We start from the raw sequence: 14,819 nt of genomic DNA on the forward strand, positions 1-14,819 counted from the left end.
AGCCGTGTAGTAGTAATTGAGGAATCTGAGTTTAATTCTGACTATTGTTAAAAAATGAAACAACGATCCCTTTTCCTTAAAATAAATTTAAGGAAATAATGTGAACATGTGTATGTTTTCTAGTAGAGCATTAAATAATTCAGTGGTTACCCAAATGTCTTTAGCCATTAAAGGGTTAATGAGGGAATGTTAACATTGTATAGTTTTCAGTATTTTTCTTCACATGATGCATACCTTTCTCTGTTCTTTTTTTTAAGTTGTGCTTTCATCCTTTAAAAATCTATGTCCTCCTTTGAAAAACGTAAACAGTTTCACACCCCTGTTTAATGTAATTTAATTTTCAAAATGAAATTAAATATTTAGAATAAAAATAAATCAAAATAATTACATTTTCTTTCATTTTTTTCAAACACCCTCTTTCTCCTCATGCCCATGCCCCAGAGCCCATCTCCTCTCTGTTTATAAACTTTATTGCTGAGAAATTTGGTAAATTTTTATCATTTAATATTTATAAGAACAGTGCTATTCACTTTGTTTATTGAAGGTGGGATTGTATAGTGGCTAAGAGCACTAGCTCTTGGATCAGACTGCCTGGGTTTATATCCCAGCTTCCATATTTGCTGTTGCATACCGTAGGGCAAGTTACTTGTATTTTTTGTGCCTCAGGTACCTTGTTTGTAAAATGAGGGTATAATAATAATACTTCATACAGTGGTTGTAAGGATTGAGTGAATCTTAAAAATTATTTAAAGCAGTGCCTAAACCTGAGAAATATTCATGATAGCTATTAAATAATACTTTTATTTTTTAAAGCTCCGTTTTCTTATCTCTGTTTTTAAGAGGTCAAGTAGGAGGTATAACCAAATAAGACTGAAAAATTAACCAGCATGGTTTTATTTTCTAAAATCAGGTGGGAAAGTCTGCATCTCGAGAAAACAAAGAGCAAGATTCTTATTCTTCAGTAGAAAGTGAAAAGAAACCAGAAGTTACAGCACCAGCCAGTTCGACCCGTCTGAACAAACAAGTCCTTCCCCGTGATAGTCTTCCTGCAAATAATCAGCCATCCCGGAGAGGCCGCTGGGGGAGGAAGAACAGAAAAACCCAGGAACGTTTTAGTGATAAAGAATCTAAACTGCTCTTGGAAGAGACATCAACTCCTCAGGAACAATATGGAGAATGTGAGGAAAAATCCGAAACCTCCCAAGAACAATATACTGAAAGTGAGGAGCAGTTGGCAGCCTCTCAGGAGCAGTCGAGCCAGGATGGGAAGCCAGACATTCCCAAAAGAAGATTGAGTGAGGGGGTTGAGCTCTGGCGAGGACAGCTCAAGAAGAGCCCCGAGGCACTGAAGTGTAGGTTACCTGAAGGCAACGATAGGTTGCCCCGCCGCTATAGTGATGGTGACAGGGCCCTCCTCAGAGGCTTCAGTGAGAGTAGTGAGGAGGAGGAGGAGCCGGAAAGCCCTCGGTCCAGCTCCCCACCCATTCTGACAAAGCCCACATTGAAGAGAAAAGTAAGGCAATTTTCTTTGTTTGTTTGTTTGTTTTTTACTTGTCTGTTCTTTCCCCAGTTGCAGTTTATTGTATACATCTGTCTATGCTTGGATTCCAAAAAAGTAAATATAGAAACTGTTAGTGTGTTTTTTTTTTTTTTTTTAGACTTTATGCCTCAATATACTGTAGCTTATGATCTTCCCAGTGAACCTGTGAAATGTGGAGATGGCTTCTGTGGTTCACGAAAATGAACACAGACACCATAAGCTTATTGAAGAGCTGACAAACTTTTCAACTTGGTGTCTTGATGTTGTAATCATGAATTTCAGAGATTTAAAAAATATTTTAAAGTATGCAGAGATTAGAAATGTTTATGTTAGAAAAGGAGGAAAGTATTTGATAGCTAGACGAGCAGTGGTGCCCTACGTTGGGGTGCTCAGAATGATGCCATTCATCTTGGATGGGACTTTTCCCCCTGTGTTCTCATCTTCCGTCTCCATCTCTCCCTTTTTTCTTCCAGTGGTTTGACTTAACCTGGTTTTAAAAATATTTTCTCAACTTTATTTCATCATCTTGCAAAGTTGGAACAATAGCCAGTTTATAAATACGTTGTGATGATGATAATGAGTTTTGGTAAATTGTATACCAGAACCATTGCAGGCTGTGGAGTGAATTTAAAGCATTGCCACAAGCCAGCCAGACTGAGCTCAGCCCCCTGGGTGGAACCACCCTATAGTAGTGGGGTACCAGCTTTCATCCAAAGCAGTGAAATTGTTCCTTTCCTTAGCAGAACCTTATGGAAAAAACAAGTAGGACTTTATATAAAAAAAATAAGTTTTTAATTTTAGAACACTTTTAGATGTATGCAATTATTGCAAAGGAAGTACAGAGAGTTCTAAATTCCTTACACCCGGTTTCCCCTATTCTTATGTTGGTACAGCACATTTGTCACAAATAGTGAACCAGTGTTTTATTAACTAAAGTCCATACTTTATTTGGATCTCCTCAGTTTTCCCTTATGTCCTTTTTCTGTTCCAGGACCGCATCCAGCACACCACACTACACTTAGTAGCCATGCCTCTTTGGTTCTTCTTGGTCAGGACATTTTTTCAGACTCCTTGTTTTTGACTACCTTGACAGTTTCACGAGTTCTGGCTAGGTTTTTTAGAATGCCCCTCATGATAGTAGAATGGGGTAATATGTTTTTGGGAAGAAGACCACAGAGGTAAAGTGTCATTTTGTCACATCATATAAAGGCTATCTTGTTATATATGTATGTATACACACACCTATACACCAAACACAGAGTATTACTGCCATTATGACTTTTCACTATTGATGTCAGCCTTGATCCCCAGGTTTGAGGTTGTGTTTATCAGGTTTCTCCACTCCATTTTTCCCCCTTTCCCATACTGTACTCTTTGGAAGGTAGTCACTGACAACAGCCCACACTTCAGATATGTGGAGAGTTACACTCTATTCCTTAGGAGCAGAATATCTGTGTTAAATTTTTGGAATTCTACTTCGTTATTTATTCATTCCCACCCATCTGTTTGTTTCTTCAAGCATTTATTTATACCAGCATGGACTCAGATATTACTTGATACATTGAGTTATAACCCAGCAGTACCAACTTGATTTAATGTGTTGCTCAAATTGTTCTAGCTTTGGCCATGAGGAGTCTTTAACTTTAGTTTTAAAACTAAAAGTATCCCTTTAACTTAATATATACCCTCATCATTGTGAGGTTTTTTTGCTTTGTTTTGAGCATTTCCTTACTTTCTAGTACTATAGAGTATTCTCGGTTCATCTTGTATATTTCATGTTCCAATCAGCAGTTTTCCAAAGAGCAGAAACAGATATGATTAACCTAATTTGAAAGCTGTATTGTCAAGTAAAAGGAGTAGTAAATTTAAATTTAGAGAAAAACTGAACACTGGCTAACTCTGCCATTCATTACGTGATCATGAAGACTATAGTTTTGCCATTCCAGGCTTATATTGCTTATTTATAAGATAAAGTTATGCTATTTCCCTATGTAACCAACAGAATATTATATAACACGCAGTGAGATCATGTACAAAATACTAGAAGTTCTTAAAGAAATTCTCTTGACTGGGAATCAGAGACTATGTTTTCCAGCCATTTCTATACTGACTGGATATGTGACCTTTAACAAGCCCTGTAGCCTTTCTCGCCTATATAGAATGAGGAGATTAGCTTAGATCATCTTGGTGCATCATCTTTATCATTTTGTTGTATCTATTGTAGGGTTTAAGGTATTCAATCAATCCTAGTACAAGATTGTGCCTAATGTGCCAAATTCCAATAACAGATTTATTACTTTTGAAATGCTTCACTAGCATCAAGAAATACGTATCGGCTCCATATTTTTACATTCTACTATGACTCCTTATGGGTGGTTCATAGCTCATGAAAGTATCATACAGCTTTGCTGATGGTTCTGTTTAGAGCTATGAAACAAACTTTTTTTTTCTCTCTTGAAGTAAAGAGAAGTTAAAGGATCAGCTTCTGTGTCATTTCAGGATTGAAATAGGCATTTTCCTAGGGTGTTAAGTTTAACTGAACTGTTAATGGAATTATAGTATCTGCTCTTTGGGCATGCCTTTTGCAAAGTTGTATTCAATTATCCAACATCTTTCTGTGATGACTTTATGTATAGTACCTTACCATAGTATTTTGAAATAAATAAACTTAAAATCTCTCTTGGCAAACCATTTTATATTGCTAATTCTGTTAGGTTCAAAAACTATAAATTATGTTATTAATAGAAATTATAGTATTCGTTACTGTAAATAAAATACTTTCTTCCTCTTTTAAATAGAAACCAATTCTTCACCGAAGAAGGAGGGTCCGAAAACGCAAACACCACAATAGCAGTGTGGTCACAGAAACTATTTCAGAGACTACAGAGGTGTTAGATGAGCCTTTTGAAGACTCTGACTCCGAGAGGCCGATGCCAAGATTAGAACCCACATTTGAGATTGATGAAGAAGAAGAGGAAGAGGATGAAAATGAACTCTTCTCCAGAGGGTACTTCCATCGTTTGTCCTCACAGGATGTGCTCAGGTGTCGATCCTCTACTAAGAGGAAATCTAAAGATGAAGATGATGATGAAGAGTCAGATGATGCCGATGGTATGTTTTACAAAACTGTTGCTTTATGGAAGTTTTATTGTTTTTGAAGAAACAGGCTGTAAGTGATAGCTCCAAACCCTTCCAGCAAAAGGCTGAAAAAACGACACATGTCCCAAATGAAGGGCGGTCGACTTGGTAACCTCTCAAAATTTGTGTGAAGTATACTCACCCCCTTTTTCTCATTGAGCCCTCTATCTTTTTTTTTTTTTAAGTTTTTTTTTTTTCCTAGTTTCCCCTTCCATATAGGACCTGTTTTTGCCTCTGTAGAGAATATCTTGCTGTTAGGAAGTTGTTCTTTTTTGTCTAATCCTTTCTTAGCCATTATGTGGATCTTTAGTTAATGGGTGGATTGAACTTTGCATCAGGAAGACATTGAAGTAATAACCCTTTATTAGAAAGTAAACTCTGTGGACTTACCTATTTTGCTAATTCTTGTATGCTGAGTGCTTAAAATAGGTACTTAGTAAATATTGCTATAAATGGATACATACTAAGATGATGGTTCTTAAGATCAGATTTGTGTAAATTGGACTTGCTTCACATCTGTTCAGGAATCCTTCTGAATCATATCTCTAATGTGCCTTTCTCTGCGAGTAGTAAGTTTCTAATAAAAATGCCTCAGGGTAGGTTAAATTTCATGGCATAGCAAAAAATCCAGTGATTTACTTTTAAAATAGTCTTGTCATTTAGCAATAAATTGGGGCTTGTATATGTGCGGGGTCACAGGCTAGTCATTTACATCCTACCCTAAGGTTTCTACCAGTGCATCATGCTGCCTGCATAAGCAGAGTTTGCCTTAATGGGTGGAGTGGGGCAGGGGCTGTCAAACTGAGCATTTTTACTTTGGCAGGTGAATTTGGAAGAATCTATTTGGCCATTTGTGATGGAGATACAGCTTTTATTTATTAACTAATTGAGCTTTTTATCCTTCTTTAAAAAAATAAATTTGCTCAATTTCATATCTAGTAGACACTTGTGTTTTCCCCACTCATATTTTTATATAAGAAGTACTTTTAATATAGTGGTAAGATGAGTGCTTTGCTTTATTGTAAATGATTTTCCACAGTTTTATTGTGTTACACTTTGAGTTTTATAACTAGGAAACTAAAGACTTAATTGTATAAATTTGGCTCTTCAGTAAAATTCTCTCTTGGATCATTGTAGACTAAAATAATATCCCCTATTTAAGTTCTTGTTGACTTGGACAAGTATTCTCTGATGCGGCCATTTCCTTTCTTAATTTTCAAGTTATTATTGCTAACTGTGCCTTTTTAGCTCCCTCTTAGAAATCCTATTCTTGCCTTGGGTTCTTTCCTTTAAAAATTAATGGGAAATGTGAATATACTTAATGCCGCATTGTATTGGACACCTAAATGTGGTTAGAAGGGTACATTTTCTGCTATGCACAATTTACTACAATCTTTAAAAATAGAAAAAGGTAATGGAGAGAAAATAATGCTAATATCAAATTTATTTCTAATAAATCATTGTCATTGGTGCTTTCACTTTTTCTTTAGGTCAGTATTTGTCTAGGACTAAATGCCTTGTGGCTATTCCTGTACAAACACAACATTGAGCAGTTTTTCATGTAGGATTGCTTAGTCATGGCCTGGGGTAATTAACTCATGATATTACCTGAAGTAATGATTGTATGGAAACCAAGAAAACCAGAGAGATGATATAAATTGCAAACAGGAGAGAGAAAAAAAAAAAAAAAGAGACGAGCTGATTTTTTACTTACACAGTAAATACCGCTTGTCTGAAGCAGTTGTAATAACTGCCGAGCATTTGCATCTTTACACCGCTTATCTCCATTTGCTAGAGGAGAAAACTGACATATAGACTAACTTCTTAAAGCCGTGCGATTGGTGATGATAAACCTGATTTTTAACTAGTGGGTGGCAGCAGAGCATTGACTGGGATTCTCATTGTTCAGCCAGGTCACTGTGTGACTTTAGAAGAGCTCATTGATTAGGTTTGTCCTTTCAATTCTTAACTTGAAAGTGAAGGTAATCAGGAGTTTGTGATGATTAGTAAAACCATTTCCGTTGCATGTATGATCTCAGAAAAAGGCACTAGTACAAACACAAAATCTTGTGATTTTTTTTTTTAATGTGATGTTTCTTTTTTTATCCCTCCTGTATAGACACTCCTATCCTAAAGCCAGTATCTCTCTTGAGAAAATGTGATGTGAAAGATTCTCAACTTGAGCCAGATACATCCACGCCTATGAAAAAGAAAAAGGGGTGGCCCAAAGGCAAAAGCCGCAAACCTATCCACTGGAAGAAAAGACCTGGTCGCAAACCAGGATTTAAGTTGAATCGGGAAATCATACCCATTTCTACTCAAGAATGCATTGTTGAGCCCATAGTCCCCATTCCCAAACAAGGACGTAAACCCAAACTTCAAGAGAATGAAGAAACTGTGGAACCAAAAGAAGACTTGCCTTTAACTGAAGAAGGAAAGGAAGAAGAGGAGATGCACGCGGAAGCAGAAGAGGTTGAAGAGGGAGAAGAAGAAGATACAACCAGCAGTGAAGTTAGAGCAGCTTCTCCAGTGGATAGCAACAGTCCTGAGACAGAAACAAAACAGCCTGAGATAGAAGAGGAAGAAGAGAAGCCCCGTGTCTCAGAGGAGCAGAGGCAATCAGAGGAGGAGCAACAAGAACTGGAAGAACAGGAGCAAGAGGAAGAGGATGAAGTGGCTATCGAGACAAACCAGAATGAGGACCATGATGCAGATGATGAAGATGATGGTCATCTGGAACCTACCAAGAAAAAAGAGCTAGAGGAACAACCCATTAGAGAAGACGTCAAGGAGGAGCCCGGTAGTCAGGAGTCTTTTTTAGATACTAATATTCAGAGCAGTAGGGAGAATATAAAGGATAAAGATGAAACAGAACCAGATTCTGAAGAGGAACAGACTTCCCATGAAACATCCATGGTATCAGAGCATATGCCAGGGTCTGAGGATGATCATGAAGAAGATTCAAACTCTAAGGAAGAATTAATTGAGCTGAAAGAGGAAGAAGAGATTCCTCACAGTGAACTGGATCTAGAAACTGTGCAAGCAGTGCAGTCTTTGACTCAAGAAGAAAGTAACGAGCACGAGGGAGCCTACCAGGACTGTGAAGAAACTCTGGCAGCATGTCAGACCCTGCAGAGTTATACCCAGGCTGATGAAGACCCTCAGATGTCAATGGTTGAAGACTGCCATGCTTCGGAACATAATAGTCCCATATCTTCCGTTCAGTCTCATCCCAGCCAGTCGGTCCGTTCAGTCAGTAGTCCCAACGTGCCTGCCCTCGAAAGTGGTTACACCCAGATCAGCCCGGAGCAAGGATCCCTGTCCGCACCCTCTATGCAGAACATGGAGACCAGCCCCATGATGGATGTGCCTTCCGTATCAGACCACTCTCAGCAGGTGGTGGACAGTGGCTTCAGTGACCTGGGCAGCATCGAGAGCACCACAGAAAACTACGAGAACCCCAGCAGTTACGATTCTACAATGGGTGGCAGCATCTGTGGGAATAACTCTTCGCAGAGCAGCTGCTCCTATGGTGGCTTGTCGTCCTCCAGCAGCCTCACCCAGAACAGTTGTGTCGTCACTCAGCAAATGGCAAACATGGGCAACAGCTGCAGCATGATGCAGCAGAACAGTGTCCAGCCTGCGGCAGCCAACTGCAACATCAAGTCACCTCAGAGCTGTGTGGTGGAGAGGCCCCCCAGTAACCAGCAGCAGCCGCCGCCCCCACCCCCACAGCAGCAGCAGCAGCAACAGCAGCAGCAGCAGCAGCAACAGCAACAGCAGCAGCAGCAGCAGCCGCCCCCACCGGCGCCACCGCCGCAACCAGCACCACAGCCTCCACCCCCCCAGCAGCCACAGCAGCCACCGCCGCCCGCCCCACCGCCACCACAGCCCCAGCCCCAGCAGCCACAGCCTCCGCCCCCACCGCAGCAGCAGCCCCCGCTGTCACAGTGCAGTATGAACAACAGTTTCACTCCAGCGCCCATGATCATGGAGATCCCTGAATCGGGAAGCACTGGGAACATAAGTATTTATGAGAGGATTCCAGGGGACTTTGGTGCTGGCAGCTACTCTCAACCATCAGCCACCTTCAGTTTAGCCAAGTTGCAGCAGCTGACAAACACCATTATGGACCCTCATGCCATGCCTTATAGCCATTCTCCTGCTGTGACTTCCTATGCAACCAGTGTTTCTTTGTCTAATACAGGACTGGCTCAGCTAGCTCCATCTCATCCATTAGCTGGAACCCCTCAAGCACAAGCCACCATGACGCCGCCCCCAAACTTGGCATCTACCACCATGAACCTCACGTCACCTCTGCTACAGTGCAACATGTCTGCCACCAACATTGGCATTCCTCACACCCAGAGGTTGCAAGGGCAGATGCCAGTCAAAGGGCACATTTCCATCCGCTCCAAATCCGCGCCACTGCCCTCTGCAGCTGCTCATCAGCAGCAGCTGTATGGCCGCAGCCCACCAGCGGTTGCCATGCAGGCCGGCCCTCGTGCGTTGGCTGTTCAGCGTGGCATGAACATGGGGGTTAATTTGATGCCGACCCCCGCTTATAATGTCAATTCCATGAATATGAACACCTTGAATGCCATGAACAGCTATCGGATGACACAGCCCATGATGAACAGCAGTTACCATAGTAACCCTGCCTACATGAACCAGACAGCACAGTATCCTATGCAGATGCAGATGGGGATGATGGGGAGCCAGGCCTATACCCAGCAGCCTATGCAGCCAAACCCTCATGGAAACATGATGTACACTGGCCCCTCCCATCACAGCTACATGAATGCTGCTGGCGTGCCCAAGCAGTCACTCAATGGACCTTACATGAGAAGATGAGCAAGATGAACTTGCAACTAAAAACTTAAATATATATAAATAAAGGAACCTTTTATACTGACAAACCAGAGAAAAATGGACCTTTTTCCAGTTAAAATATTGCTGTAGATTTAGAGGAATTTTTCTTTGGTTTATTTTATTTTTTAGAAAACCTGGTCTTCTCTTTTTTTTGGGTTCATTTTGTTCTGGGTTTTGGTTTTCTTCGCAATCTTGAACATTTTACAATAGAACTCATCTAAAAATGGATTTGGGGATAGGGGAAACATGCACAAAAATCTTTTCATAATTAAAAAGAGCCTTACTTTCTTTACATACCACATGGACAGAATTTGTGTAAAAGCGAATTATCTTTATTTTATTTTAAAATGTGTGTTTCCCCTCACTGTTTGCAGCTCCCAATGTTGTCATTTTAAATGTTATATATACATCTCGGGGGTTAACCAGACCCTTTCCTCCAGACCCAACCTTTCATTTCCTACTTCATTCCAGCAGGAGGCACTTACGGGAGACTCGGATGGGGACATGGAGAACAACCCAAGCTCCTTAAACTTATTATTATTGTTAATATTATTATTATTATTATTATTAATAAAGCGAGGCAGGAAAATGCTTCTCCTTTTAAAATCCCCTCCACTCCCCCCACACACATACACACACACACGCACAAGCATACACACATACACACCACACACACACACCTCTTGAAACTTTTCCCCAAGAATGTTTCTTTATAGTTGGACTACATTGAAATGTTTGTTTTTCTTAAGTCAAGTGTAATATAATTTTTTTTCTGTTTTTATTTTGTTTTTGTTTTACTATTCCCACTCAGCACTCAGAGACACAAAAATACTGTAAGTCTCAGTTAACAGCAGAATCTCAGAGGAAAGCTGTTTGCAATCCTAATCCCGCCTTGGAGGAATAAAGATGGTCAATTAACAATCAAAAAGAGGAAATATACCTCTTGTTTTTTACCACCTGGTGAATCAGCCATAACACATATTCCATACAGCCTCTTGTTTTTAAGTATGTACTTTGAGATGCTAAGGGTCTTGATTCTTGAGCCTTCGACTCTGACTAAACCCAAACAGCAGTCCCCAGTGATTAGCCTCTTACTTAAAGTGTTGATGGATGACTGTACATTTCAGTGATTTGAAAAATACCTGACAAACATTTGACACTGTTTATGTCGGAAGAGATGACAGAAGGGAGATCATGGTGTGAGTTTTATAGCTACTTAAATGATACATACCTCTAGTTTTCATTTGTCTTGAGATCCTGAGTTCATTCCCTGTGAATCAGAGTGCACCAGCCCCTCTCCTGTGAGTGGTTAAAAGAGAAGAGGGATAAACCAACCACCAGCATAGTAGGGCAAATCTGGACAGCAGGGTTTTAGCAGGTTCCTATGTTGCTTCCAACTCCCATTATCTTTTCTCTCGTGCAGCCAGTTCGCCCATTCTCTTCCTATTACTTGCTCCAGGGATAGGTAAAAAATATATATATATATATATATCTATATATATGTTCCATCATTAGAAGATGGAAACTATTATACCACTTGGTATGTGCAGTCAAATATCCAAAAGGGGGAAGTACTGCTTAAAGAAATACCTGTAAGCATTAAATTCTCTCCTTTATTTGTACATTTTATATAGATAAATTTTTGAAGTACTAATTAGGCATTAAATTTTTTCAGATGCACAGGTTTGTTGTTTTTTTTTATACACTTTAATTGACTTTCTCAATTATAAACGTGTTAGGTAGAAAAAGGCAGAATTCCACATCTTCCCACTATCGATTCTGAGCATGTGCAAGGCTGTGTAGGACCCAGTTTCTCTGTATATACTCTTCCAGTTCCCAGTCATCCTATGTAGAAAGTGCACTGTGCTGCCCTCTCCCTACATCTTCAGCTCTGTCATTGCTTCCTGGTTGGGGTGGGGACGGGGTGGGCCGGGAGGGAGGTATGTTGGGAGGAGGGTGGGTCAAGGCAGAAGGAGAAGCTGTTGAAAGGAGGGCCGTGAATTCAGTTTCAGTTGGTTTGCGGTTGTGTTTGGTTTCATTTGTTTCTTTAAAAAAAAAAAATTCAATCGGGCAGCTCCCTTTTCCACAAGCCTTTTTGTGACTGTAGAACTATTGTAGAGAAAATGTTCTTTTCTATATTATAAAAGAAATTATCCAACACAGTAATATTGGTACCTGTCATTTTTTCACTTCTGTTTAAAAAAAATGTATTTTTAGCAAGATAACTTGGGTAATCTTCTAAAAAAGAAATTTAAAAACTCACTGTTAGTGACTTTGATGCCTTTTAAAAATAAGAGCTTTTTCATTTCATTCCATCTTTAAAATTTTTTATCTTTGTTGTAGAATATTAAAAACTATTTTAAGAAAGATAAAAATTCTCTTTAAAGAGATCTCTAGAGTGTGTGAATAGAGCTCCAGATGCCTCTAAAAGCCGCATGTACAAATGAAGCTAAGTCTATTCCTGTCTGTTTATATTTGCTTTTCCTGTTTTGTAACCTCTTTGTACTTTGTTCATGGTGACTTGTAAGCTACGGGGAAGGGGTGCCTAGATGCCTTTGTATTTCTCCATGTCATGCGCTCCTGGGCCAGTCGGTCTCCCTTCCTCTCCTTGTATGTAATATCACTTTTTTTTCCCCTTTCTAGCAAGTACTTTCAAAAGAACTCTGTACATTTTAACATAAAAAAAATAAATTATGTTGAGCCATTTTGGATGTCTGTCTTGCATGTGCAGTTTTTCTCCCAAATATTTCAAACTCCAGTTCTTTTTCTACACAATAGAGACTTAAAAATATTAGCCTTTTTCACATTCCCCTTTATACACCAAGTATAAGTTCATGGTCTTTACTTTGAAATGCCAGTCTTTGCTCATATATATATTTAAATGCTGACAATATAGATCGTGTTTCCTTTTCCAGTGAAAATGGTACCATAACCACACTTTGGATTTTTGAGAGAAATCCATTTGAAAACTTAAAGGGACTGTAATTCAGTCAACCAAAGAGCAGAAATACAGTAATAAGTAGCTCCTAGAATTGGAACAAAGTTTTCTCATCTCAGCTTACCTGATCACATCACAGAGGAAGATTTGCCAGAAATCAAGGTCTTGAATATTAATGATCTTTTGATCTTTTCCGAGTTGTTGTACTTGCCTCTCTTCATTTAGAATTTTGGAATATGAGGCAGGCTCTAGAAAATTAGATTTAGCTTTGAGAGACTGACAGCTGGGAGTGGGGCAGTGAGCCAGGTACAAGTTTTAGCTGCCACTCTTCTGAGGAGTTCACGAAGTGTCCGCGAGGTACCCATAGCCAGGCATTTGTTCTCCGTCTCACACCATTCAAGGTTTAGGCCCTAGAGTCAGGTCCTCTCTGGGAAAGAGATTACCTGTTTCCCTTGTGTTTGCTTGCTGAAGTAACCATGATTTGGACCCAAGACTTACTTGTACCATGCAATCATTCGTGGACTGTCTGCAAAACAAGCTTCCTGTCTTTGCTACTGTTAAGTGAATTCAACATAATGCAGTTCTGATTTTGCTACAAAGGGAATGTGACCCAAAGAATATATTCTAGACTTTTTAAAGTGTTAATACCCCCCACTTCATTCATTCATTCATCCATTCATTCATTCATTCATGAGAGACAGCGAGAGAGGCAGAGACATAGGCAGAGGGAGAAGCAGGCTCCATGCAGGGAGCCCGATGTGGGACTCGATCCTGGGACCCCAGGATTACGCCCTGGGCTGAAGGCAGACACTCAACCTGCTGAGCCACCCAGGCATTCCCCCCACACTATATTTAAATTACATTTAAAATCTTCAAAATCGAAATTGAAAAAATCAAATTGGATAATTCCATGTATAGCCCAACCCATGAATAATCTCAGTTTCTTTACTTTCCGCCTTCTGGCCTTTTCACTCTATCAGAAGGTAGATGGTGGGAGGAAAATGATAATACACACACTGCATGTATGTTGCTGACAGCCTTGGCCTACCAGTGCTAGGATCTATTGCCCTGCACTCAGTAGCTAGGGTGCCAGGACATCTTACACCTCTTGAGCATCTTGCCTCTCTGAGCACCTCAGGTGGTGCCCCGTGTCCTCTGTAGCATGGTGACAACGGTGCGTGTTCCTTGAACGCTGGAGTCTGCCAGGTAGAGCACTCTGGGTCTTCAGGGTTCTCCATGTTTGGGCTGGGGCAGTGTATCGTGGCTTTAGTTCTTCCTCCTGGCTTTCCTTAATGTGCAAGATACAGCTCAACGGTGATGAAAATGGAAAGGCATAGTGGAAAAAAAACCTGGCAGAAGAGAGGAAGAAGTAAGATAATGACAGGTGGTGGGGACGCAAACTGCATTTTCTTGATGTGACTTTCAAGAAAACTAAAAATTGAAGTGACACATTTCTTTCAATTAACTCAGAAGACCACATACAGTAACATTTCTTATGTTGGCAAATGTATGGAATTCTTGAGCATGGTCATCCAACTAAAAGCTGACAAGCCCCACAACAAAACTTATTTGTTAATAAATTTCTGTTAAGGGGCAGGATGGATTTGTGACCTAATGCAGCACAAACCCATGGCTTTTCCAAAGTGACAGCAATAAATCAGGTTTAATGAAACTCCTTGCTATATTAATGAGGAGCCTAAATATTGCTATGCCTATTACATAAGGCCTATTACAAAAAGGCGGCAGGTGTAATTTCTGCCTAAAATAAGGAAAACCCTGGGGTATGATGGGCTTTGGTTTTTGAGATCTTTTAAAACACTGAGCAGAGAGAGCCTCCGTGAATTGTTTTCCAGCGATTTCTGTGAATAAACTTCAAGTGTGAGATAATATATTCTTGTCATCAAGAAAAAAATGTTCTAGCATTTAACTCTACTACACAGACATCTCTGAAAGCCACATTTAAGCAACATTCAAAAAAAAGTTAAACATTCTATGAGATGACATGTTTATTTTTAAACAACCATTTTTGGGTTTATACATGTACAAACATGAGCAAACAAAGACAAGTGGATGAACTGGCGTCAGCTGGTTGCCGGTACTTAATGCACAGAATTGCGCTCTGGGACAGCTCGCTGGTGTTTCTGTGAGTATGCATTGAAACACTGACATCTGGTTAATGTTGGGGGACACAAGCCATTCATATCACTTCTCAAGTTATTTAAGTTGGCCTTAGAGAACTTTTTGAGCCCCAGAATCTTCTATTTTTGGAAACTTCATATAAAACCTTTCTAATTGGATCCTAAGTTTAGAGAAAAATATACATAAAACTTC

At 39.9% G+C, this 14,819-nt stretch overlaps 1 protein-coding gene across 5 annotated transcripts in view; it reads left to right on the forward strand.

Annotated features, from left to right (window-relative positions):
* The window catches only part of KAT6A (lysine acetyltransferase 6A), a 114,055-nt gene extending 101,794 nt beyond the window's left edge, over positions 1 to 12,261 (forward strand). For all 5 annotated transcript variants that reach the window (XM_038559942.1, XM_038559943.1, XM_038559944.1 and 2 more), the window contains 3 exons: positions 911 to 1,513; positions 4,339 to 4,651; positions 6,798 to 12,261. In XM_038559942.1, the coding sequence (XP_038415870.1) occupies positions 911 to 1,513; positions 4,339 to 4,651; positions 6,798 to 9,532 (3,651 nt within the window). In that variant the 3' untranslated portion in view covers positions 9,533 to 12,261. The remainder of the gene's footprint in view (positions 1 to 910; positions 1,514 to 4,338; positions 4,652 to 6,797) is intronic.
* The last annotated feature ends 2,558 nt before the right edge of the window (positions 12,262 to 14,819 follow it).

Source organism: Canis lupus, chromosome 16 (assembly GCF_011100685.1).
Source record: "Canis lupus familiaris isolate Mischka breed German Shepherd chromosome 16, alternate assembly UU_Cfam_GSD_1.0, whole genome shotgun sequence".
NCBI lineage: Eukaryota > Metazoa > Chordata > Mammalia > Carnivora > Canidae > Canis > Canis lupus.